The 26,687-nt window shown below is 54.7% G+C and overlaps 1 protein-coding gene across 1 annotated transcript; it reads right to left on the minus strand.

Moving 5' to 3' along the window:
* Positions 1 to 302: 302 nt before the first annotated feature.
* SUSD4 (sushi domain containing 4) lies at positions 303 to 25,297 on the minus strand. The gene is made up of 7 exons (XM_045537096.1): positions 25,081 to 25,297; positions 23,136 to 23,309; positions 19,075 to 19,263; positions 5,302 to 5,493; positions 4,000 to 4,144; positions 1,541 to 1,923; positions 303 to 548 (listed from the first exon to the last, which is right to left on the minus strand). Exons 1-7 carry the CDS (start codon positions 25,142 to 25,144, stop codon positions 520 to 522), a joined length of 1,176 nt encoding a protein of 391 aa, XP_045393052.1. The 5' UTR covers positions 25,145 to 25,297; the 3' UTR covers positions 303 to 519.
* Positions 25,298 to 26,687: the final 1,390 nt, after the last annotated feature.

The following is a 26,687-nucleotide window of genomic DNA, read 5'->3' on the forward strand; positions in this document are numbered from 1 at the left end:
GCCGCTTTGAGTGGAGCAGACCCGGCGAAGGAAGATTTTCCAAATGCCGCACGAGAACCTTTCCTTTGGGAGCTGCCCTGGGCTGGGGGCGCGGGGGGCTCTGCCACCCTCCCCGCCTCCCAGCGCGGACTTCCCGCAGAGGCCGACCCATCCGGACTTGGAATCCAGAGACAGTTTGAAGCGGATGTGAGAAGCGAATTTACATGAGGTGACGTGCTGTCAGAGGGGACAGGGAGCACTGGTAAGTCAGCGGGATGATCGTGGAACTGCCAGGGCTGCAGGGGGTCCCCCTCTGTCCTTGGCTCCCCGTGTCCTTGGCGAATCCTCGAGTCTCGTTTAACAGCACTGCCACCGCGGGGTGTGAGCCTCGCTCTTGGGCCCGAGACGTGGGATGAGAATCACTGTCCCCGTGCAGGTAAACTAGAAACTCTGCCCCACGCTCAGTCCTTCCGTGGCCGCCCTCGAGCCACAGGGTCTCTTTTCCCACAGGAGCCGCAGAATCACCATGATTTTGCCCCGTTAGGGACCTTCTTCCATTAAGGGGATCTCTGCGAAAGAATACATGGCATTTAGCTTAGGACCCCGGAAAACACCACGACAATCCGGAATCGTGAAATCAGCGTGGAGAGGAAGAAAACGTTAAGTTCCACATATCGGTTAATAATCAAACACACCAACTCCCGCGTACAACATCTAGTTGCCAGAAAACAACTATGATCTGATTTCCAGTTCATAAAAAATAAAATGTTAGATTTTAACCCCAGACCCTAACACTCAGACAAGCCAAAACGTTACAAATTCAAGTACAGAGAGGCAGCGTGATTTGCAGAACAGGAACCCTCGGGGGACCCACGGGACCTCTGCTTCCATGTTGTCACTGCCATGTGCCATCGATACAAGCGAGAATCAGTGCTCTCGTCTGCAAAGCTGCGTGGTGTCCCCTCCCGTGGGAAGCACAGCCGCAGGCAACCCGACACGGGTTCCTACTTCACCGTGAGCTGCAAGCTGCCCGTCCTCGGGACGGGTACACATGCATCCTTCACTGCTCGTCCGGTAGAAATAACTTGTGTGTACACGCAACTTCTCCGGGGCCGGAGCGCTGCCGGGCCCTAGCGCATGCATCCGGATCCTTCTTCCTGGCATGCACGTGTCAGCCCGCTCCTAAGCCCCGCTTGCAGCAGTCCCGCCTAATTAATCAGGGGATAAAGAGGAGACACATCCCGGATCACGCGAACGCTACGGAAACAAAGTGCCGGCCACGTCGCCTTCCTGCTCTGGCCGCCGCGGTGCCTTTTGTGCCTCCTGAGATTCCTGGCCACGGGCTCGTTCCTTGCGGATGACGATCACTCCTTACAGTGACTGGCCTTGCCCACAGTCTCTGCTCGCAGAGACAGCAAGGAGCAACTCAAGCCGAGCGAGAGGTAAACAGACCGATCAGCTCCGTGCCGGGAGCAGGGGGCCGAGCGCGGCAGGGGGCCGGCGTGGCGGAGCGGGCGCCAGGTGTGTGCAGGGCAGCTCGGGCCTCGGGGCAGACACTCACCGTCTGCGATGTCGATGCCCGGGCTGGTGGACGCCGCCTCCCCGGCCGTGCTCGCGATGGCGTCAGGGTGGTCGGGCCCGGGGTGGGCGTCCTCCTGGCACGTGGGAGGGGAATACAGACTCCGCATCAGCTCCGATGAGCCGGAGACACTGTCACAGGTTCCTGACTCCCCGGGGCCTGTGTCCGTGTCCCCCGAGCCGGGGTACGCCGGGGGGCTCTGGTCGTCCGCGGGTAAGGGGCAGCCCTGGCCCCCCGAGCCCAGGTAGCCGGGGCCTAAGGCACTCAAGCCGCCGCTCACAGCCTCGTCGTAGGACGGGAGCATGACCGGCACGCCGTCCACCACCACGAAGTCGGGGTCGCTGCTGGAGCTCCGGGGAGGCCCCCTGTGCAAAGGGAAGCGGAGCCCACACGTCAGAGCCACGCCAGCCACGAGCAAGGTCACCGGCACCCCCCACCGCAGCGGGGGCCCCGGGGCCCACGTGGGCAGCAGAGCCCAGCAGGGTCGGTCGTGCAGGAGATCCAGCCGCCTTGCCGGGTCCCTGGGGGCACACGGCGCTGCCCGTCACGCCACACCCCAGTTTCCTCCTCCTCATGCGCTAGTGCCCCCCGCCCCTGGGCCCTGCCACCTCCTCACGCCTCCTTCCTCCCGCCTGTGGCCTGGGGGCCGTGAACTCCTGGGGCAGGAGGCCATGAGGCCCGTTCCGAAGGCGCATCCCAGGGCTCTGCAGTGGCCCAGGGGACGGCCGCGGAGCGTGGACTGGAGCCATCAGAGCGCAGGGAGCAGAGGACCCTGAGTGCCCGCGGGTCCCGGCCACGCCCAGGCACCAACACCCCTGCGGGGCTAGAGGGAAACCCGTCCTCGGCTTGCCCTTGAGACTCCAGTTATCTACGCGGAGAGATGAGACCGGCTTCCCCCACACGACTCGAGAATGGCATCAGATGGAAATATGCACGGGCTGAGGAACATCGAGCAAAAGAGTTTTGAGAACGTTTTCAAAAGCATCTTAATATTGAGTCGATATCCTGGAAACTTGTCTTCCAGGCGTATGTAGAAAAATAGCTCTGTGGGCCATTTTAAAGGACTCTGATGTACCATAAATCACAGCCGTGTAGTTTAGCTTTCTCTTTGTAATCCTTAAGCCTTCTTTAGATACTGTAATGGCCCAAAGAGGGCACACGGTCCCCCGATTAATAAATAATAACGCCGAAGACAGAGACCGCATGGCAGGTTTGAGAGGAAGGAAGGTTCCGGCACCTTAGCACGGGCCTGGCTCTGATGCACTTCTGGGCCCGGGGAGGGGTGCAGGTGACCCCACACCTGGCCCACTCTTTATGGCTGGGGAGACCGGGTGCCCGTGGGGTGGTGACCACAGGGCCCTGCTGCCAGGGGGCAGAATTACTACGTGGGGTGAGGCTGCCCTGCAATGTGACCTAAAGGAGAGAGGTGGGCGGATACGTCCCCAGACCCTGCCTGCTTCCCTCCCTCCTCACACGGCCGGGCATGTGAGAGACACCCTGGATTTCCCGGGGGGAAGAGAGAGAAGGGGTTAATTCCGGAGCCTCCTCTTCCACCGAGCAATCTTCCCTTTTTCAGGGGTGGTGACATGACCCTGGACAGCTAGGCTGTCCCTGTGGGCAAAAGCAAATGCCACTTCCTGAAGCGTCAGGTTCCAAAAGGAGAAGATTGTGCCATTGTCACAGAACGAATGCGGGGGACACAGCTTGCTCGGTGGCCCCAGCTGGAGCTGGGTGACGGTTCACTGCCCTCACCTCCTCCTCTGAACGCTCACGACCTGCTCCCTTTGCTTTCTGAACTATTCTTCCCCCGGGAACAGTGACCGGCCAGCGGTGGTGCCGGGTGGCTCTTCTTTGTTCCTAAGGGTGCTGGTGGAGTCCTCCTTGGGGACAATGATGACTAGACGGTGAAGACACCAACCCAAGCTAACCGGGGCAGCCGAGAGGGACGGAGGGTCACTCTCTGTGTGTCCCACTCCACGGGGCCACACTCACTAGTCTCACCAGCCTGAGACGTCTCCTGACACCTCCCGACACACACACACCTTCGTGTCACACACCTTTGACCTTGTGCCTGACCAGCTGTGTGTGTGTCCTACGGCCGGTGAGCTCCGTGGTGACCAATGCCAGGGCCACGTGCGGTGGGTCACGATGGGAATGGCACCCCGGTGGGCGGGGCACAGCTGGCAGCCCTGCCTCTGCTCCCGGTGCCACCCCACGATGCCCGCCGAGCACGACCTACCTCGGGAAGGAGGGAGAGACGGTCCGTCTCCAGCCTGGGGCTCCGACCCCGAACCCCAACACATCCAGGAAAGTGGCTTTGGCTCTGCCCCGTGTCCCCTGAGAACCCCAACCCTGCACTCGGCACACGCTCTCTCTGCTGCCCAAGGCGGCCGCCCTGAGCCCGCCCCGGGGTGCCCTGGGGGCCGAGGGGCAGCACTGACCTGGGCGGGAAGTGGGCCTTGAACTTGGTCTGGAACATCCTGGCCAGGATGACGAGCAGCAGCACCAGCAGCACGCTGGTGGCCGTGAAGGCCACGATCTTCCACGTGGTCAGGAGGGTCTCGTGGGTGCCGGGCCACGTTTGCTCTGCGTGAGAAAGAACAAAGCCGGGCGTGAGGCTCCGGGACCGGGGCGGGCGCCGAGGTCCCCGGCGGGCTCACCTGCTGGGTTCGTACCCGCCCCGGGCGAGGCCCCGGCACAGGCCTGAGAACCGGGGGGCGGGGGGCTCTCTGCCCTGGAGACGTTGTCCTGAGACGGACCTGGGGCTGGGGCGCGAGAAGCCGGATAACACCCTCTGTGCGTGTTCTGGGACCCGACGCAGGACAAGGGGACACCCCCATCCACGGCCCTCACCCCCCCACCTCTGCCCCCAGCCGTCTGCCAGGTGGGGGCAGCAGGAACAGACCCTCCCAGAAGAGATTCTTACCCTTTTGACACGGGCCACCCTGCCTGGGACCTGCCCTGGCGCCACCGTCACGCTCAGCGGCCGCCCCCTCCCACGGGCCCTGCGCCCCTCCCCCTGCCGGCTGCCGGGGCGCTCGAGGTCCCCCGAGACCAGAGTGAACGAGGACGTCCCTCGAGTGCCATGTCCAGGGGAGACGCATGCGCCATCGCCACCGCTCCGGGCAGCAGCCGCCGCGTGGCAAGTGCGGAAGAGAGCGGGCAGGTGACAGTGGGGCACGTGCCAGCACCTGGTGTCCCTCCTCGGGACACTGGCCGGTGTGCCAGGGCCAGCGGGGAAGCCAGGGTGCGGGTCATTTGTCATTAACCATGAACACGCACTGAGCCTGCAAATGGCCTGCGCTTTTAGGAGCGGCGGCAGGTGTCACCCCAGTATCATCTGTAGTCCGAGATGCATCCTTGCTTGGAAGAGAAAGGCGGAGTTACGCATGTGCATAATGCGCATAATTCTGGTCACACCCCCGGGCTGTGTCCTTGCCACTGGAAAGGGACAAGCCTGGGAGGAAGTAGAGGGCAGAGAGGCTGGAGGTCCTTCCAAGGACGCCAGGGGTCTCGGGACCCTACTCAGAGCAGGTTCGTACTCCTGACCCTCTGAACGGGGCTTAGAGTTTGACGTCAGCCCGGCTCACCCAGGGACACGTGTTGGTGTCTTATTCCTGGCACCGTGTGGCGGAGGAGACACGAAGCTCGGGACAGAGCTGCCGCCCAGACCACCGGGCAGCCATGTGTGGGACCACCCGAGGGCGGCCGGGCTCCCCCAATCTCGAGGCCTCGGCTCTCACCTGATTTGATGCAGTACACTTGGTAGGAGGGGAACCACTCCCCGTACTGGCAGGTGATGTACTTGTAGTCGCTGGTGAGGCCGTAGCCCGGGTTGCAGTAGAACTCCACCACGGTGCCGTGGCTGTAGCGCTCGCAGGGCCGCGGGTGGCAGATGAAGTCCCCGTGACTCACCGTCGGAGGCAGCGGGCAGACTTGGGCAGTGGGGGGGAATAAGAGTTTCAGTACCGAGCGCCCCCCTGGCTGGGCACCCAGACCGACCTGGGGGGGACTCGGTGACTAAAGACGTGCTAGGACCGGCGCGCCTTCTGAAAATGCACGTGGAAAATAAATTTTAGAAATTAATCAGCAGACTATTGAGCTGTGCTAGAGATGGTCCCTTCTTTTGTGTCTCTGCGTGAGGTCAAACGCAAGCCTGTCATTCTGTTCTGAGCATGTCCCGCTATGACATGGCATCCTAAGGACATCGTACAAGACAGGTTCGTTTTACAAGGCAAAGAATATGCCCATTCAGTAGATGGTATTAAGTGACCCTATTAATAATGCACGCCATTATGGGCCAGACAATCTAGTAAACAAAATTAAGATACTTATGGACAAAATCTTTACTGAAAGGCGTAGCTATCCCAAGCCTGTGTCTGTGGCCATCATGGTCATTTGGGACAGTTCACACCGTGGGGCACTGTCCCTGACCTGAGCCCCCAGCGCCCTGCTGGGGTTTGGCCGGCGGGAACTATGGAGCAGCTAGTCCTTCTCGCTCTGTGCACACACCCAGCCCACGGTCCACGGCCCGGCGGGGACCATGAGTTAGGAGCCGTGGGTTCTAGGGTTGGTTCTGTCACCCACCCACACACAGTGTGACCTCAAGCAGGTCCTTAACCTCTTAAAGCCTCGGTTTTGCCCTCTGTAACATGGAAGCCTATTCTACTGCCGATGATGTTTTGAGGTTTTTCTGACTCTAATATTCCATCATGTTAGAGGAAGAAAAAAAGTAGTTTTGAGTCTCCTATCTGGAGACTGTATTCTGGGTGGAGAAGTGAGGATGGTTCCAGAAAGACGGCTTCAGAGGAGTCTGGTGCTGGCTCATCTCATGCCACAAAGAGCTCTTTCCTGCAGAAGGACTCAGAAGGAAACAGCCCTGCCACTCAGACCCTCTTCCGGAAACAACCCGGCCACAGATTCTACCAACGCCAGCTTCGAACCCACACTGTGGAAACCACTAAGAACTTTGACTAAAAAAAAAAAAAACCAAACCAACCAAAAGACAGTTAACTTTTGAGCCTCTTCCAAGGGGTGACCGACGGCCCCGGCCAGTGCAGGGCCACCAGCTGTCCCCACCACACACAGGCTGTGCCTGCAGGGAGAGCCCCCCACTCCCCACTGGCCCCCGGCGGGAGCGGGGACCCACTGGGGCCGGAGGACGAGACGGGCCCTCCCGGACAGGCGTCCTGAGCGGGTGGAGGGGGCCGATCAAATTTAAGATCAATATTTCCCAGCCACCCTGAGGGAGGGGGCTCTGATCCCTTTCTCATTCCGAGTCACCACTGTACAATGTCCCTGAAGAAATACATGATGCATCTGACAACAGCTGTGAAACTTCAGTGCAAAAAAACCACAGCTTCCCGTAAGAAATCTGAAGTGCGCCTAGTTGGGGAGCCACGAGGGAGCCACAGAGGAAGTGACAGGTGAGGGACCAGGTGTGACCGCGTGGTTGACTCGGGCGGGGGCAGGGGAGGCGGGCGCTGAAACCCAGAGCCGACAGGTGTCTCTGTGTCACCCCGGCCGCTCTGCTCCCTCCGCAGAGCCCAGAGCCGGAAGCACCGGTGGCTACGTCGAGCACAGTCTTCATCACCACAAGGTGAAAATAAACCGCAAGACATCTGTGGCATCAGAGCGTTCTGACGTCCGAACCTTTTCCAATGCACGACCGCACTGCAGTTGGCATTCCCGGGGTGATCCCGGTATCCTGAGTTTTTAAAAGGGAAGCAAATCAGGGGCCCAGGATTAAAGAGGCACGTGTGCCCCGCAGTGTGACCCAGGGGAGGGGAGCGCTCAGAGCTGGTCGTTCCTGCTCCCCCCTCTGCCACCAGCACACTGTCCCCCCATCAGGATGACGCTGGAGTTAAATGTCGCCAGCGTGTCCTGGCAGTTCTCAAACTCTCCCTCCACAAAGTGCACCGAGGCGCCACACGGATAAACGTAAATTAATGTGCTGAATTTTCCGAACCTCAAGTTTTCCTCCCATCCATGTTTTCTTAAATTTTTGGTGCCTACTCGTTCTTATCTATGCAGGCGCTAGCAGATGAGGACAGACATAATCGGGTAGTCAGTTGGCAACTGGGCAGCAACTGGTCCTGTTCCGTTCCCAGCCGTGCTCGAGGTGTGCGTGAGCGTGTGCACATGCTGAGAGGTGTGGCTCCACATCACACAGGGAAAATAGCCGCAATGTCTGCTGGCAAAATTATTTCTCGGGTTTGTATGTTCGAATTCATTTTACCAGTATTTCTTAGTGTTCTGCAAAACAAAGCATGCTATTCTGTGAAAAGCACCATGGTTTTCTGACATCTGAACAAATCTGAGAAGCGCTGGCTTGGAAGACGTGAACGGTGAAAAGTGAGGAAAAAAGAGAAAAGTCACCTAGCAGAACAGAAGAGGAGAAAGTGTGAGAGTGGGAATACGATAAACGAAAGACCGAGAAGACATAAATCAGTGGATGAATGAGAGACCCCAGAGGCAGCTGCATAGATAGTGCAAAGTCCCAGGTTCAAATCCCGGTTCAAACACTTCGTAGCTATGTGACCTTGGGCATTTTACCTTCTCTTTATTTTCCTTTCATTCATTTTATGTTCATTTTCTTTCTGGGCTTTAGTTTCAATCGTCTGTAAAACAGGAATAGTAATACCTACGTTGGGAGGCTTTTATAAGAATTAGAAATAATATCTGCAAATCCACAAGCACAAAGTGCCTGGCGCAGAAGTAGAGCCCAACAGAAAGAGACAGTTACTATTACTGGCTACATTGTGAGCCAGTGAGACGAAATGCAAGCGGCAACAGTAACAGTTCACAAGCGCCCACACACTAGTTCACTTAATCCTAACAGCAATTCTGCAGAGCGGGTGTTGTTATTGCCTCATGTGTACAGAGAAAGGAATTGAGGCTCAGAAAGGTGCAGTCATTTGCCCAAGGTCATCTAGCAAACCAACAGCAGAGCTGGGATTCGACCGTACGTGTGGCAGACTCTGAAGCTGTGATCTAGCACCGAGTCATGCCGTGGGGGTTCACGTGTGCACAGGGGAAAGCGGCCGTAGGGCCTCCCAAGGGCCAGGTGTGAGAACAATGATTTCTTTACCTGCTTAGACACGTACTGTGCACGTGGGATTAGCATGTGGAAAATCCCTGAGGCTCTAAAGATGAGAAAAGGTGAGCTGAGGAAGCCTGAGAGATACAGGTGTACCCCTGCTTGGCCCAGCGGGCATGAGCAGGCCACGAGCAGGGCATGAGCAGGGTGCTGTGTGCTGGAGGCTGGCTTGGATTAGGGCTGTGGACAGGCCAGAGGATGCTGGCCACCTGGGCTTTGGGAGCATCTGAAGACGGCCCCTTAAACCTGGAAGCAAGAGGCAGAGGAAGGATGGAAGGGAAGTCTGCATCTTTCCCAGCCAAGGCCGGGAGAGCGTGTGTCACAGATTGAATTGGGTCTCCCTCAAATCCTCATGTTGAGGTCCTAACCCCTGGTTCTTGTAAATGTGGCCTCATTTGGAAATAGGGTTTACGTGGCAGATTGCGGATGTAATCAAGTTACAATGAGTTCCCATTGTAGTAGGGTGGGCACTTGATCCAGCATGACTCGTGTCCTTCTAAGAGGAGGAGCAGAGACACCCAGGGGAGGCGGCCACGTGAAGACACAAACACCAAGGGAGACAGATGTGGTCACAGATGCAGAGAAAGGGGTGACGCGGCTACAAGCCAAGGGACACCAAGGATTGCGACCACCACCAGGAGACAGGAAGGGGTGAGGAAGGATCGTACCGAGTCTCAGAGGGGGCGTGGCCCTGCTGACTTTGGACTTCCAGCATCTAGAACCACGAGAGAATAAATTTCTGTTGCTTTAAGCCTCCCTATTTGTGGTGCTTTGTCAGAGCAGCCCTAGCAAATTCACATGGTGTGAACTCACCCTCGGGCGGGGATGGGGGGCCTGGTCCACAGGGAGCAGCCGCTGGAGCAGGTGGGTTTCCTGGCTCATGTCAGAAATATCTAGATGCTGAGGTTTCCTCGGGTGGACGTCAAACAGCCGTGTCCATTAAAGAGGTTAACTGACGAGATGCTTGGCCAGGAAGGGGGCGGGGGGAGCGGGTGTCAAAGAACACAAGGACACTGTTGTCCAGGCCCGAAACCCAAGTACCCCTTGGGGACAGATCGGTCATCCTTCCCTCTGGGCAGTGCCCGCAGAAAACAGGCTGGGGATCCCTGTGCTCTGGGGACAACAGAGAGTGCCCCAGAGTTAACTAAAAGGGCCACAGCATCTTTAAAAATGTCAAGCAGTACGTAGGCTACGGGTCCTCTCACCTGCCGCTCTAGCCATGGGTAGCCACGGCATCCCTGGCTTCCCAGGTGCCTAGAATTTACTGTTCTTCCCAGTTCAAAAAAATTTCCATCAGAATAAGAGACTTAGGGTAGGAAAACACAAGTGACATAGGCACAGGGGTTCACTTGTGACAGCTTGAGCTAAGGACTAGTTTTGAAATCTGAATTTCAATACAATCGTCTTTTTTTTTTTTTTACTCCAACCATTCTTCCCCTTCTTACTGCCTGGACCTATGAAATACCTTCCATATGGGTGGAAGAGGTGAGGTTAGAAAATGCATGAGGTTCTCATCCAATGCAGAAGAAACTGGCCAGAATGGGAACAAAGTCCTAGGCTTTTCCTAAGCCACGGCCACTCGTGGAAAGACAAGCCGTGGGTGTCTTGTCTCTCCTCTGCTCTGACTTTGGAGGAATCTGGGCACAGTGTAGAGTCAGGCATCATCTTTAAGCAAAAACAAAACCAAAACCAACAAAAAAACCCTCCTCCTGTACAAAAAGGGAAAATGACTGCGAACAAAGACACACGTTCTATGGAAAAATGACATAAGACACAAAGACGGGCACGGAAAGCCATGACTCCTTACCTGCCGGCCGCCCCAACTGCCTAATCGCTTTGGGAGAAAAGGCAGGGAATTCTGGCAACGGTTTATGAAGGAAAGTGGAGATGGGGGTGGGAGCTGGGGAGGAGAATGGGAAAGGAACGACAGAGAGGAATGACCCCAAACCACCCTGCCGAATATTGCCGAGTGACTCCCAGCCCGAACACGGCCCCCGCGGTGACAGAAGGGATTTATTACCTTGTATGTTGCACCTGATTGCAAGAGGTTTTATGACTATGAAATACAAGTCATCTCACTTCCCAGAGAGCAAAGAAGGAAATAAATCCTGCCCGGAGCAGGGATGGAGAAGATATTCTAGAGTTTAAGGACAAACACAGAGAATTTCCCATTTGTCCGGGTCATCTATTTTCTGGGCATAATGAAGTCACCCTCTCGGCACAAGCCGGGGGCTCACACCACCGGTCACAGGTTTTCTGTTGTTGAGCTCTGCACTTCTTGCAGTAACCTGACATTTAAGCATCTCAAAATAAAGACCTCGGCTTGCAGATCTGTGGATTTTTCAAAAATAGGAAAGGACTATGGAGGAAATGGTGAATATATTTTGAGGGGAACTGTGAACCCAGGAAAGAAAGGGACGTGCAGCCCCCTCCTGCCCCAAGCAGGCAGCCTCCCAGGCTGGGTCGGGGGTCTGTGCAGGGGAGAGCCGGGGGACGGGAGGCCAGGCTGGGGCTGGGGCTGGGCTCCAGGCCGGTGGGACCCCACCTCTAAATGGGAGTGTGCAGCGGGAAGAAGGGGTTCTTTGAGTCCTCCTCTGGGGTTGTCTTCATTTCTTGATTTGTGGGAGACATTGTTCAATGAAGCTGTGAGCTATGTTCCCTTTCTGTAGGGAGAAGAATCACCCCTCTTTTTCTTCCAACCTCAGTCTAACTAAATCTCTGTACTTAGAGGAGGTTGAAAAAGAAAAAGATGATTGTAGGAGTCCGGGAGAGACGGAGGGTTGACAGTCATGTTTCCACCGTGGCGGGAGGGAAGGCAAGACGCCAGCGCACGCGGCTGCCCAGGGCAGACGCCGGTGGACGGCGGATCCGGGGAGTGAGGACGAGGGAGAGCTCAGGGCGGCCCGTCATGTCAGAGGTCATAAAATTCAGAGAAAAAGAGCCCATCGAGGAATCCAGCAGGGAAGCCTGAGAACCAGGTTCTACTTGAAAAGTAGAAACAAGGTCTCTTGGTTTTCTTTTAAGGACAAAAAGATCAGTGTTTCCAGATTCAATATGGGGGCGGAAAAGAATAAGAATAATGAAACTTCTTGTTGCCACGGCACAATCTACTCTTGAGGACAAGAGAGACGTGTGACCGAGAAGAGGAAGAAGCTACAGTGGCAATTACTTATTGTAGAAGAAGAAGGAAAAATCAAGCACAGTGATCCCTGAGAACGCCGGTGTGGCAGGGAAACAGCTATTTTCCTGTAATCACTCTGCGGTGATGCACGAACAGCGCACGGAAACGGTATTAGAATAATTTACTATTGCTTGTGAACAATAAATTAACAGGATTGCTTGCTATTTTGCATTTCCTTCTAATAAAACACCCCGCCAGGGTCACGGGCAAGGTGGCTGCAGTACAAACAGCGCCAGATACCTGGATTTTCACTGCCAGGGGACAAAACAGCAAAAGGTGGTGTCACGTGCCCACCCGTGTGTCCAGGACAGGGAATGCACTTTCAGCTCACAAAGTGACCTCCGCTTGTTTCAGACCGGACTTTGCTAGCCAATGTCACAATGTCACAAGGAGGGGGAGAGCCCAAAATTTCCGCTTTCCCAGGCTTAGGGAACACACAGTTGTCATCAAACGGAACTGAAGGTTCTTTTGTTTCCTAGAATCAGATCTGAAAATCCCGTAAGACTTTGACTGATGTAAGCTGGGTTTCTTATCAGAGTTATAAACGAGCCGTCTACTTACACACTTGCAGGCTGGGAGTCTACAGAGAAGAGGATTTTTGTGTGACTCAGGAAAATCGGCTCATTTCTCAAGTTTCTAAGGGGGCAGAACTAGACGAATGATTTTCATACTCTACACGGCCAAACTCTTCCTTCCAATAACTCTTGAGTGGGAACATGGGTGTAAATGTGTCAGACAGAGCCATTAGGGCTGGGACAGCCTGGAGCAAAGCCACCTGGGCCCTCTTTGCTTCCCGGGGATCTCTCCGGGCCTTGGGGCCTTGAGGACAGCCGTTCAGAACCACCTGAGCAAGCATCACCCGGCCTTCGACCTTCATGAACCTCTCACATAAGGTGGGGGGAGGGGCGGAGCCTGGGGCAAGCAGATGACCCTCCACTGACCCCTGCGGGAAGGCCCCGCTGCTCTCTGGGGTCAAGGGAGGAGGAAAGAGGCATTCACTTCTCTTTTCTGCATTTTCTGCGGATTCAGCTTTACACTGCACTCGGCTGCCGCAGGCTCACGGCTAAGTCTGCAGGGAGCTCAAGGGTCCCAGAGAGGCCAGCGGAGACCGTGCCCTGGGGCGGCTGGTCTGTCTGGGAGGGTGTTCAGTGTCCCTGCCATCATTGTCACAGCTGAGGTGAGCAAGACCTGAATTCCTAATAGCAACGGCTGCACAACGCCTTGTACGTCTCTGGTTGTCCCCAGAGCCCTACCTGGGACAGAAGGAGGGAGGGAAGGAAGGAATGAAAAGCCCCACGTTGTCTACTACTGGACGCAGTGCAGCCCACGGCAAATCATATAGTGTATCCCTCTCCTTCCTTCAAAACCTAGTACATGACAAACACCCAGGCTACGGGGACATTATGGAAAAAGAAGCCACCACTGGGTGACCGAGCAGATGCCCAGGTGGCCGGGCCCAGCCGCTCCCCGGAAGGCAGCCCAGGTGCAGAAAGAGCCCAGCCTGGGAGCCGGGTCAGGGCCGGTTTGGAATCCGGGCTCTGCAATTTGCTGCCCGAGGCCAAAGGCTGTTAGATAATAACCCGGGAGCTGTCCCTGAGGCGGCTAAAGATAACAAGACGACCCTCAGCAAACATCCCTTCCCTCCCCGCCATCCCTCCTGCGGACAGGAGGCTCGTGGGTGGACTGCACAAACACGAGTCTCCGGAATCCTCTGTCAGCCAACATCAAGGACAGAAACTCTCCTGTCGCTTTGCCGCCTGCGTGCCAGGGCCAGCCGAGGACGGGGCAGCCTCTCGGGGAACAGCGTGCTGTGGTTGGGAGGGGAGAAAAGAATGGGACCCCCAGGAAGGAGCCTCTGAGGTCGACTCCTCCAACTCCTTCCCTTTCCGTCCGGGGAAATGCCCAGAGCTGGGGTGAGAGCCCAGGCCCTAATTTCCAGCAGGTGCCCGGGGTCCTGGCAGGGCCGGAAGGGCAGGTGAGCCAGGTGACCTCAGCCATCTGCAGGTGGCACCACACCTGCTTCTCGCGGCTGTTGCTGGGAGGGGAGGTCGTGTGATAAACACACCTGCCCCGTGCTTGGCGCAGAGCAGGCATCCAGACTACGGCGAATGAGTCAGGGGAAGTTTTGGTTACAGCAGCGACACTGTGCTGGCGTACAGCACCTGCCAGGGCCAGGACTGCAGGAGGAACAAGGCGCTTTCTGTCGCAGAGTTAGTTTCTCATAGAAAGAGGGAGTTCGGAACATCGTCCCTCCCTGCTCCAGGTGCGGGAGGGGCTGCCGACTCACCTCTGCAAGGCCGTGCTGGGTGCAGTGGGGGGGCAGGAGAAAGGCAAACCGGTGATGTCTGTGGCTTTCTCAGCTCTGTATTCTATGACCAATGACTCTAAATCAGCAGCATGAAGTCCCTGATGTGACTTTCCTTCTGTCATTTCCCTTGTGCTACTTCAAACCCAACTCGGAGTCGTTTCTAGTTCATCGAGAGATGGCTCCTGGCCAAGGCTTCCTCGCTGTGGGTCACCAGGCAGAGGGGTGAGAGACCGGAGTCTCCCCCGCGTGCCTGGGGACAGGTGGCAGGAAGAAGACACGATCTCCCCGGGGAGTTTCTGTGACTCTGGTCTGGGGCAGTGACCTGGTGGCGCCGGACCTCAAAACAGACAGCAGTTTACAACCTTGGGAACAGGACTCCTTTTCGTGTTTGGGTTTTCCGTGTGTAAAATGGGAGCAGCCTGTCCCCGAGTGGCCACTGTCACACCCTGCGAGTGTCCCCTGCAGGCTGCCTCCCGGGGCTCCCGGGCAGGGCGGGCTCTCGTCTGACGGGGCCAGATTCTCCGCTGGGTCCTTCCTGTTCCCGACACGGGGTCCGCTTTGAAGTTCCGAGGCTCTTCTGAGGAAGGCGGGATTCCTGGAGGGAGAAATCACTTCAGGCGCCTCTTACACCAGGTGCCTCTCGTACCCGGACGTGCTTGGACTCCGGAACAAAGTGCCCTGCGACCGCAGCCCGGAGCTGGGAGCTCTGCACATCCAAGCTTGCTTTTGAGTTTTGATCCCAAATTGGAACCTTTCAAGTGATTTCACATTTGGCCAAACAGGGTTCTTCAGTTTCTTATTTTTCTTCCTTTTCTTGTAAAAGGATGCAGAGCTGAAAGGACCCCTGGGCACGCAGGTTCTCAGGAAATCACGGTGCTGCCTTCCCTGTGACTGGACCCGACACCGTCTCCTTCCACCTCCATCTCGTCCCCGGGACTCTGAGATGAATGGGCTGGGGCTGGGGGGGTCGCCTTGGGCATTCTGAGTTTGGGGATTGGCCAGATTTAAAAACCAAAAGTGTCAGATGTTCAGCTTCTAACGGGGTCAGGTTTGCTTATTCCTGGGAGAAATGCCAGTCACGAGGCTGCAAAAGGCTTTTGAAAATGTCACCATGCGGGAAGCCACTGTCCAAGTCATGACATATGAGACCACAGGTGCCTGCAGCTCCCGGAGTGATTTGTGCCCCGATTTAGGAAAAGCAAACAAGCAAGCGTCAAACTCCCCCAGGCTCCTGGGACCCTGCTCACCGCTTCCCTGGAAACCTGCGTTCCTGGGGCCTTCTGGAAGGAGACCACATCTCAAAGCCAACCCCACGCGGCAAAGTGACCCTCCCAGCTCTTTCAGAACCATGGAGACCTCGCTTTGGAGCCCCTTCCAGGTGGCCTCAGAGTAGGTGACAATGTTCTCCACCTCTGGAGCCCCCGGACAGCTTACAAATGGAATATTTGGAACATTGTCCACCTGCCTGGAGCATGAGGTTTCAGGAACAGCGACCAGAGCTCCGTGAGCCCCAGGGGGGGCAGAGACCTTGCAGAACTCGTTTGCCACTGTGTGCGCCGGACCTTGCAAAATACTCAGCGTTGGCCTAAAAAGTGTTTACCGAATGAACACATCAGTCTCACGGGCATTTATGTAAAATAGCACACACCGCTGATTTCGGTTTCTTTCTTTTCAAACTCTGATTTCACTAAATGTTTGGTGCTTCCAAGATCGGATCCCCTCTTTTTGTCCAGAGAGCTATTGAAACTGAAAGAAGGACCTTCTAGTTAGAGGATGTAAGTCCCCCAATTTCACAGTCAGGGAAACAGGAACCTGTGAGTGGGTGGAGGTTATGACCTAGGACTCCAAACTCCAAGGTTTTGCTTCCACCATCTGTTCTCCGACCCTTCCCGCCTGCCTGGTGGTCTCGGATGCTGTTCACCCGCCACCCGAGGGAGCTGCTGCCCCAGGAATTTCCGCGACGAGACTCCCAGCACCTCCGTGCTACTTCCAGGTCATTTGAAAACCTGAATGTGAAAAGAATGTTCCGGACACTCAAGGCTTTTGGGGGGTTCCTCCCCTTGTAGGGAGGAGCCCTTTCCTGGACCCGATCACAGCCAGCATCACCCGTAGCCCCAACAACACGGTGTCTGGAAGATTCTGTGGGGTAAGTACCTCCTCTTCCCAGACCACCCCATGTGGGCCGCAGCCTTCCTGGCACCTATTTTGCTACTTGTCATCACACGGAATCCGCACGGGCCCACGAGGTGAGTAGAACCGTCACCCCCATTTTACAGAGGAAGAATGGAGACTGTGCGAGGCTGAGTGACTGGCCCAGGTGAGGGTGACGGGGCAGGACAGCCAGGACCAGAGCCGGCTGGCCTGACAGCAGCTGCCCGAAGCCACACGCGGCCCCTGCGATCCCGACCCCCGGCTCATAGCAGGGCAAGAAGGAAGGCTGGGTTTCTGGGGAGCTGCGGTGACAGGTACCCTGGGAGTGACAGGCAGACTGACAGCTGCTGGATTAGCAGAGAGACAGGAAGGCGGATGGGACCAGACGCTCACGGAGAAAGACTCCCACAGCGAGCGGTCCACACCCAGGCATCGCACGGGACAGAATGTCCTAATATAAAGTCTCCTTAGAGCATCATGAGTCTGCAGCACAGCGCAATCATTTTCACCGTGTCATCAAGAAAAATCGAACTGTGTGCTTAGGAAGGCAGAAAAAATGGGGAAGAAACGGTGTGGGTGAGCTATTGAAGGGGCCAACTCCCTGGGCCCAGTTCTGCGCTGAATGCCCTACGTCGATACTACGTATTAAATAAAGCATCCGCTTTTTAAAAGATGATAGACGATTAAAGCAAGAGTTAAAGAAATGGCACTACTGAGGCACCTCTGGGTGACTTGTCCCTGACTCCTACCTCGTGTTTTACCCACGGCTTCACCCCACCCAGCTTCGGCTGTGCCTGGAGAAAACCAGTCCCTGAGTTCAGTCTTCACCTGTCAGCTGAGAGTCACAGCTTTCGTGCCTTTAAGCAGTGTCTCCTTTCAAGGGCTCAGTAACTATCACATCAGAAAATGTAACGGTGTGTGTGTTTAAAATGCAGACGTAAGTATTATTAGAAAACAAAAACCCGAGGGAAAAAAAGGCATTGAGTGGCCTTCCCGGCACAGGCAGCTGTCAGCTGAGGTTGTCACTTCCATCCTTGGCCACGGCGGAGGCAGAGGGACGTGCGTTACACCCGGAGAGTCGTTTTTATCCAGAACCCACTCACAGCCCCCCTGTTTATAACCTTAGATTTTGTTTTATGCCCATCCGTATTCTCTAGGCTCCATAAAAACCGCTTTTCAAGTCCCCAAATGAAGCTTATCAGAACCGGGCCGCTTGAAACACATTTAAACCAAATTTGAAAGGACTTTAACATAGGCATTTCAAATTGATAAAATCGTAACGATGTGAGCCTGAAATGACCCTCTCTGCCCGGCCATCGGAGCAGGGAGAAGCCGCCAAGGAGCGAGGGAAGAGCCCCCCTTCCTCGGTGGCCCCCAGTCTCGCCTCGGCCTGGAGCAGCATCCAGACCACAGGGAGGCCGTTCCCACTCGAAACAAAGGGGGTTATCTTGTCCTTCGAGGCAAGGGTGGCCAGATTCAGCAAGTAGAAATAGAAGACACTCAGGGCTATGTGAATTTCAGATAAGCAAAGAATAGTTTTTTTACTATAAGTCCCACACAATGTTTAGGGCATGCTCATGTTCAAAAATGATTTGCTGTTTATCTAAAATTCGTATTTAACAGAGTGTCTTGTATTTCATCTGACATCTCCAGTCTGGGCTCCCATTCCCCGGAAGATCTGGGATGGGTGGGAATTGGGACCAGTGGGCTCCAAGGACGAGCCCAGCAGCATGGCACATCCCCTCCCCTCCCCCTCCTCCCCGCTCTTCTCCAAGGACATGCCCTGGTTCCAGCCAACCCCACTCCAAGCCCCGTCTTGGCCTCCAGAAACACCTTCTCTGGTTCCTCCGGCCAGTGGTCATCCTCCACGGCACACTCCCCGCCCGGCTTCCCCCCACGCCGAGCTTCATGCTGCAGAGATGCCACAAGCGTGCGGGATCCGGGTGATTCCACGTTGCGCTGTCTGTTATGTTGTTTCCCCAGCAAGGCTGCCAATAGGCTTTGGAGGGGCTCTGGCTTGGAGGTTTCCTTTTCCTTTTTTCCTTCCCCATATAGACCCTCTCCTGCCCACTAGACTCAGATGCCAAGAAGCGCATCAGTGTTTATTCTTGTTGAGGATAATTTCAAGCCCCGAGTTAAAGCAACAGCTGCACCGGCCTGGCCCACGTGCCTCACAGGGGTTTTTATGGACTCCGCCCCTGTAGACGCTGCCATGGACGCCCTGTGTCCCCCTACCTCATACTGCAGACGAGCGGTCTTCAGTGGGCCACAATCTATAATCATATAGATTTGATAAAAATAGGGAGCAAAGAGCTCTTGCTCTCAGGCTTCCAAGGCTGTGCTTGCAGCAAAACATTTACAGCTCAGCTATAAAACGCATGGAAATATGGAAGAAACATTGACACAACAATAAAACGAGGGGGGAGATTAATGACGCCGTAATGCGATCTGTTTTCATTTGGTGCAGAGAAAATTAATTTTTGAAGACATTTCATTTAACTTTGCAATATTTTGCAGTTTAACCTTTGATGCCTGCAACTTTTTCTCTTATCTGTTCTCATCCTCCTTAAGCCCGAGGGTGGGGGGGGAGAAGCAAGTTTCCCATCTAGTTGTAACTGTGGCTTCACGGCAGACGATCTCTGCTCCGGACAGAGGTAAGAAAAACAGACCCAGGGAACAGAAGCTACGGCTGACCCCGATTTGCAGCTCTTTACCGCCTATCGAAACACCCCCTTCATTATCCAAAACGCAACTTCTGAAAGAATAAGATGTGTTACCTTCCAGAGCCAGGCACCGGGGTGGGCCGGACGACCAGACAAGGTTGTGCAAGCACTCGATGTACTGAGAGCCGTCGCGTTTGAACCCGGGGAAGCAGCGATAGGCGATGACAGTCCCCACGGGGAAGGAGGTCTGGAACTCGGAGATGTTCACGTAGCCGTTGGAGGAGGCCAGCGGCCTCAGGCAGCCTGGGGAGGCAGAAGAAACAGGGGAGGGCTTCACTCGGTCACCTCTGCACGGCTCAAAGTCAAAGAGACTCGGGGACTGTAGGATTCCCCCACTGGGAAAAGGGCCCCACCTCTGAAGGACGGAGCACCTTGGGCTCAAACGCTCAGCCTTCGGGTTCTACTTGCCCGTCTGTTTATGACGCAGACGTTTGCTTTTCTGTTTGCAAATGGCACCGAGAGGTCAGAGGAAGAGGGAAGAGGAAGGGACGTGGGGACTGTCTGACTCTGGATGGACACACGCCCGGCCAGGTGGTTCCCGCCCTGATTGCATCCCCTGAGAAGCTTTTAAAAGCCACCAATGCCCGGGCCCCCTGCCTTGGGTCTGGGGACAGCTTGGGAACCATGACTTTTTTTTAAAGCTCCCCAAGTGACCCTTGTGTGCCCGCAGGGTTGAGAACCCCTGAGGTGCCCTAAGAGGAGAGTGGTGCCCGCGGTTTCGGTGGGGGTGGGGGGGCGGCTCAGGAAGGTTCTGTCGCAAACTCGACTCCGTTGTAGCTGATTATGGGACAGAAACCGGCTGGAGGTGATTCCCTTAAGCGTTTGAAAATCCAGTTGTGTTTTATGCGAAACAGATGCGGAGCCCTGCAGTGCAGCCGTTCTCAAACTGGAGAACAACCCGGAGGGCTCGGTAGGACGCAGACTGCTGGGCCCATGTGCAGAGCTTCCGTGTCGGTTTGTCCAGGGTGGAGCCCGAGGGCTGCACAGCTACTTGCAGGAGCCCCTGCTGCCGGGCTGGGGTCACACTCAGAGCAGCCGCCGTGAGTCCCTGCATGGAGCACGGCGTCGGGACCTGGTGCCACACCGCTGCTTCTGCAAAGCAGGAGCCGCCGGCGCCCTGCAGCCTTTGCAGCCCCTGGGACGTGGCCCCTGGCACAGAGCCCTGCTGCACGGCGTCCACTGTGATCACGGAAATGCCTTCCTGCTTCGGCAGTTTCGCTGGAGGGAAGAATGACACTGCAGAGCTGGGGTCCTTCCAGGGGAGAACTAACTGTGTGTGAAGTAAATAACGGATAATGGAAATACCCACGTTCCCCCCAGTCACCAAACACACCACGGCAGATGACGGAAACCTTCTCCTGAGCTGACTTTGTGAAATACTGTCAGGATTTGGGGGGACTTCAAGCAAACTGCTTCAGGTGGCACCTGACTATGGCGTCTGGGCATCAGGGCAGGCGAGGGTGAGGCAGGTGACGTGCCCGGGGCCGTGTGGTGCCAACACTGCACAGCCGTGTCCCGGGACCACAGGGCTCTGCGTAGAGCTCAGCCATCTTTGTAGATAGTCCCGTGCCCTTAGGTTTTGTTTTTTTTTTTCCAGCTGAAAACTGACAATCGTCACGGTAAAAGCGAAGTGCATGCGTGTTTATACAGGGGGCCGGGGGAACGGGAACCGGGAACAAACAGAATCAATCACTGAGCAAAGTAGATAAGCACATTAGCAGGAATAAGCAAGTGCATGAGAGCCCTGCATGGTTCAAATGAGCCAGCACAAATGATTGTGTCTCCTCTTCCTCCTCCCAGGAAGGAGCTGTGGTTCTAAGCGACTCACACAGATAAACCGGTTTCTCCCAAATAAAAACTAACTCAGACTCAGAGGGGGGCTCGTGATTCCTGCAGTTAATCAGAGGAGGAGGAGAGATACGCTCACTCCTGGTTGGAGACAGCCTGGCCTAAATATAACAGCAGAAACCGGCTTCGACTCAAAAGTTCAATGTGATTTCCATTTGCACTTCTAGAGAACGGAGCGAAGCCTCCTCAGGCTTCAGCCCCTGGATCTATAGGTGCAAATAAAAGTTACAGAATGAACTGTCACTCTAAGGGCCAATTATATTCCTCCTGGGGGCTCCGGGGGGTGGCGGGCTGTCTGAGGTGACTTCGATTCCTCATTCCCCGTGGTGTGCCGGGCAGGTGGCCAGGAGGAAGGTGGAGCGGTGGCAGCTCCAGCAGGCGGGACCCCTCCTTGCTAAGTGTGGCGGGGCACGGGGTGGCATGGGGGGCAGGGGGCAGGCCGGGCCACCTCCTCTACGGGACCAAGGGCGCTGGGGGGAAGGACAGCCGGGCTGGGTTTGCGTTGCGGGTGGAAGAGGCGTGCCTCCCCGGAGGAGCCAGCTCTGCCGTTGCAGACCTAGAAAACTGCGTCTCGGCCAGGATTTGAGTGACGGGCGAGGACTGTAAGCATCCAGACAGAGCAGCAGGAAACCCTGGGTCGGCGTGCTGCAGAATGACACCCAAGAGGCAGGCCAGGGCAGGAGGTCTGAAAAAATCATTGGACGTGAGCACTACTCAGCCCTAAAAAAACAAAAATGGTGAACTACCTGTCGTATCATCCTGGCTGGGGCTGGAGCCCAGTCTTCTAAGCGAAGCATCACAGGGATGGAAAAACAAGCACCCCACGTACTCACCATCCAACTGGTACTAATGGATCAACAGCAACGTGCACGTGTGGAAGTGACATTCACAGGGTGTCGGGCAGGTCGGGGGGGAGGGGACGGGTAAATCCACACCTAACAGATGCCGTGCGTGCCGCCCGGGGGATGTGCACGCTCGTAGCTCTGAATCAGGAGGTGCAAAGGCAACATATGTAACCAAAGCGTTTGCACCCCCTGTAATGCTCTGAAATAAAAATCAAAATCATCAGAGAAAAAAGAACTCCTAAAGAAGCACACTGCATTTAAGTGACACACACACCCCGACCCAGAAAAGGTGGGAGAACCACAGCGTGCGTGGGAAGTAAGAAGGCAAGAAGTGGCTACAGGCTGAGGTGACTTTCTTCAGCGTTCCTGGGATTGTGCCGGAGGACTGGAACGAATCAGCAGGTAAAAAAGTTTATTGGAATAAGTAGCCCAAGAGCCTGAGAGCCAGCTGCATATGTTGTAGACGGTCTACGAACGTGTGGGTAAATCACGTCCCTTTTGAAAATGCAACAGAGACCGACAGGCTGGGCTGCCCCGTCCTCCTGATTCTGAAGCCTTTGTTCCTTCCAGGGGTCAGGACTCTGCAGCCCTCACAGAGGGAAACGGTCTATTTGCAAGGACGGGGCACACACAGCAGTATCAGGGTCTGCCAGTTGTGATTTCCAAGCACAAAGCTAACGTTCGTCTCCAGCCCAACACGCCGATGCTTCTGGAGCAAATGAGATTGCTCTTCTCCTGCCTCGAACGATGAATTATGCATTGGCTTCTCCGTCCTTTGGTCCAAGTCACACGTCAAAAAATAAAATCGGAATTAATCTGAACTTGAGGGCTTATTTTCACCGACAGGGCCCTCTAAGCCGGCCCAGGCGAATATAAAAAAAGGCAAGAGGATAAATATGCACTGTGTGGCTTGGACGAAATTTGAATTTGATTATTTTTTTCCTGCTCTTCATGCATTATGAAAAAGGATAACATTATTAAGAGAAAAATAGCCTTGGTAAGACTGGCTGTAACTAAATTCTCACCACGACTGAAATAAGTATAAATGCCCTGTTATTTCCATTTAATATACAATAGTTCATCATGGTGTTCGCAGCCCAGTTACAAGTCTCCTAATTCTTAAAGTACTTTTGATATCTTAGAGCAAAGGAGACATCCAACACGCTAAAGGAGAAGCTCCTGCCCATGTATATTTTCAGACGGGGCGTAAGGCGCTCAGCAAGCTACCAGGGGTGACAATGGCGATTCTAGGAACAGAAATTTGGCAATCACAGGAAAGACACGGCTGGGTCCACGTGGGCTGGTGGATGGCTTTGTTTCTTCCCCACCATCTCTGTCACCCTGTTAGAGAAACATGCAGAGCCTACAATCGAGCCCAAGAGCAGCACAGCCCAGCTGAGAACCACAGCGTCCGTCCCCTACCTTGACAGACGGGCAGATTGTCCCACTTCCCGTCATCGCGACACGACGACACCGTGTTGTACAGGTCGGGGTAACGGATCTTATATCCTTCATGACAAGTGATGATCAACTTATCTCCGCGTCTGTATGTCTTGTTTTGGATCTCGGCATCTTCAATTTGAGGGATGCGGCAATCTACAATTTTTGGAGAAGGTACGCATTATTTTGGAATTTAAAAACAGTTGTGGTGAGCAGCTTCCCGAGCCAGCTCTTCCTCTCAGACCTGGTCCCACCCTACCCAGTGATCTGAGAAATGGTACCTTGTTTGTCACCGGGCTCAGGTGCCAATGACAAGCAGCAGAGCCTGCTTTGGGGACTCACAGGCAGGGGAGGCTCAGAGAGGAGGAGCCAGCGTGTGTGATCCAACCGCAAAAGGGACTTTACCACTTTCCATAATGGTGATTAGAGCACAACATCCCGACTGGGCACACCTGGGGCCAGGCGTTAAGAATGATGCCCTCATACCTGGACGGTAGACTCTTCCTACTCCAAGGTGATTTCTCACTCCCTTTCTTGGGATTACTACATAGCACGCAGTTTTGTGCAGAGTTGGAAAGAAGCTCATCTAGAAATTGATAAACTTTTTTTTTGTCCTAGGATGATAAAAGAAGCCCTCCTCTCTGGGCAATATTCAGGAAGGCTGTTTTGGTTTTCTTTGTTCTCTGATGTTCCTCCGCTTGACTGGTTTCTAAGCCCTGGGTAACACAGGCCATAGACTTCGGCAGCTAAATCTATATATGAACCCAGGGAACGTTAAATGGAATCTTAGGGAAATCACAGCCCGGGTGAGCAGCATGCAAGACAAAAAAAAAAAGATGAATTCAGTTTTAAAAACCTTAAATCTTTATTATACTAATTTTGGCTTTTTTTTAAAATACCTTGAAAATACAAGCTAAGGTAGCAACTTCTTTAAGGGCAAGACACCATCTCACCCATTCCTTACAATGTCCACGGGGAAGAACATGATAGATGCTGGAAGAGTGTTTGTTGGATTAAATTCTTTAAAAAGTCTCACAAAGAAAATACACATTAAATCGCCATAATAGCTTACTTACATAACATTATTGTAAAAGCTCCATCCCAAAATAAAATCAATAACAGTATTAAGAGAAACTGAACCCGATTTCTAACGAACTCAACGAAATATAAGTTCTTCGCCTAATGGAAATCCGGGGCTAGATTGAATTCTTGATTCGCGCCTCCTCCAGCCTCAGCCTGGCTGATCCTCTAAGATATGTCATCAATAATTTGGCATTCCAATTAGTTAAACTCAATGCATTTTTTACAACTCTAAATGTATCCACATAGAGCAGAAGCAAAAAAAAAGGATGTAAAGTTGTTTCAACCAACAGATGTAGGGTAATTGCTGGAAGTAAATGAAGATCTTGTCACCACCAATACATTTAGGAATAACTGCTAGAAATAAATGTCTACCTTGTCAATCTGTCACCACTTGTCACACTTCTTTCTCTTCTTAAATGAGTCACGTCTAACACAGAACTGATAAGTAGTAATTGATTTAATCCTCTGAGTCACATATATCTTCCGTTATCACTAACTACTGTTTTTGCACAAGTTATGTACTATAGTTTTTATTGAGCCACACGGAAATAAGTGCTGACGTGGCAGCCTGGTCATAAATAGCCCTGACGTTACCCGAGCTGCTCTCCTGCATTGACGAAAACGGTGATAGATTGGATTGTAATTGAGATAGAGAGAAAAGACGATTACTTCTGATGCAGAGATTCATCGATCCGCTACCCCAGGCCTCATGACACACTCCTGCTTTCCAGCGAGCCTGCGGGTCGGCCCCGAACCGGAGAGAAGGACCCAGGGCCTTGGGCTCTCAGTCACTCACAGCCCTGCACCCCCAGAATCCCTGCAAGCTGCGAGGTGAGCACTTTACCTTCTGGCACGCAGACGGGTTTGTCACTTGGGACCCAGCCCAGGGTTCCATTGAAGTACTTCATGCACAGTCTCTTTGGAGAGCCCTTCAGCTTGAATCCGTCTTGGCAGTGAAATCGGGTTACAGAGCTTTCGAAGAAAACCCCTCCACCACTGGGGGTCCTGAAGCCATTCTCGGGGACGCCGGGGTCCGCACACACGTGAAGGTCATCAAACCCTGCATTGACAGAGAGAGGAAAAGGTGCCTCTGAAAATGTTCTTCTAACGCCAAGCGTTTTCCCGCATAAATAGCAGACACCGTATCGCGTCACACGCCTGGGACCACCCCAGCTACACTACCAACAAAGCCAAGAACACGAACACGCGAGCGCATGCTTCATCCCGCTCTTTGCGCTTTGCTGAGAAAAGCGCTCGTTAGCGTTTGCGGTGCCACGGCCAAGCTAGCTTTCGAGGAAGTTGTAACAGGAGGGGGAAGAGGAAATGCAAACGAACCAAAGGAATATACAGTGGCCAGGGCAGCAACAGAAGCACACAATGCTGCAGACAGTCGAGGAGGGAGAGGTGGCCAGGGAAGGTTCCAGGAGGAGATGGAGTCTTAAAGGATGGGTACAATGTCAAGACAGACCTCTGTGGGGGGGCATACGGGGGGTTTCTAACGGGGGGGGGGTGGCATGAGCAATGGTGGGGACCGGGAGCCGCGGGGCATGTTTAGGAGCAGCAAGTGGACGTGACAGTTGTAAGCCCGGGTGTGGGGCAGAGGGGGGCTGGGAATGTCCCCCTCCCCTGCGTGCGCCCCCACCCCGTGTGCCAGGGCAGCACCCACTGCTCAAGGCCCAGCTCCCGTCTCTCCTCCTCCCAGCTGCCCTCCTTGACCACCCCCTCACCCCACTGTGTCCCGCTACTGTAGCACGAGCACAGCTCTGTGCTGAGTCGTCTGCAGAATGGCCACCTCTCACCCCTGGCTGTGAGCCCTTCCAGGACAGGGTCTGTGGCTTTTCTGTCTTGGCATCCCCAGAATCTGCCACAGTGTCCGGCATAGAACATGCTCTACAAGTGCCGCTAATGAAGGATGGATGGATGGGTGGGTGGATGGATGGATGGGTGGGTGGATGGATGGATGGGTGGGTGGATGGATGGATGGATGGGTGGGTGGATGGATGGATGGGTGGGTGGATGGATGGATGGATGGGTGGGTGGATAGATGGATGGATGGATGGGTGGGTGGATGGATGGATGGATGGATGGGTGGGTGGATGGATGGACGGGTGGGTGGGTGGATGGATGGATGGGTGGGTGGATGGATGGATGGATGGATGGGTGGGTGCATGGATGGATGGACGGATGGATAGAAGGATGGAGGGATGAACAGATAGATGGATGGATGGATGGGTGGGTGGATGGGTGGATGGATGGGTGGGTGGGTGGAGCTGCATGCCAACTATTCTTCTAGACCCATCGGGTGCTGTCCCTACCCACAACACAGCGACACCTATGCCCCCAACAGTCCTGGAAGCTCATGGATCCCACAGACAAGGGAGGTGTGAAATGCCCTCCCGCAGCTCAGACACGCTCTCTCCTGACACCCCTTCACCGCTGTTAATTTCCGAA

Source organism: Lemur catta, chromosome 25 (genome assembly GCF_020740605.2).
Source record: "Lemur catta isolate mLemCat1 chromosome 25, mLemCat1.pri, whole genome shotgun sequence".
Classification (NCBI taxonomy): Eukaryota; Metazoa; Chordata; class Mammalia; order Primates; family Lemuridae; genus Lemur; species Lemur catta.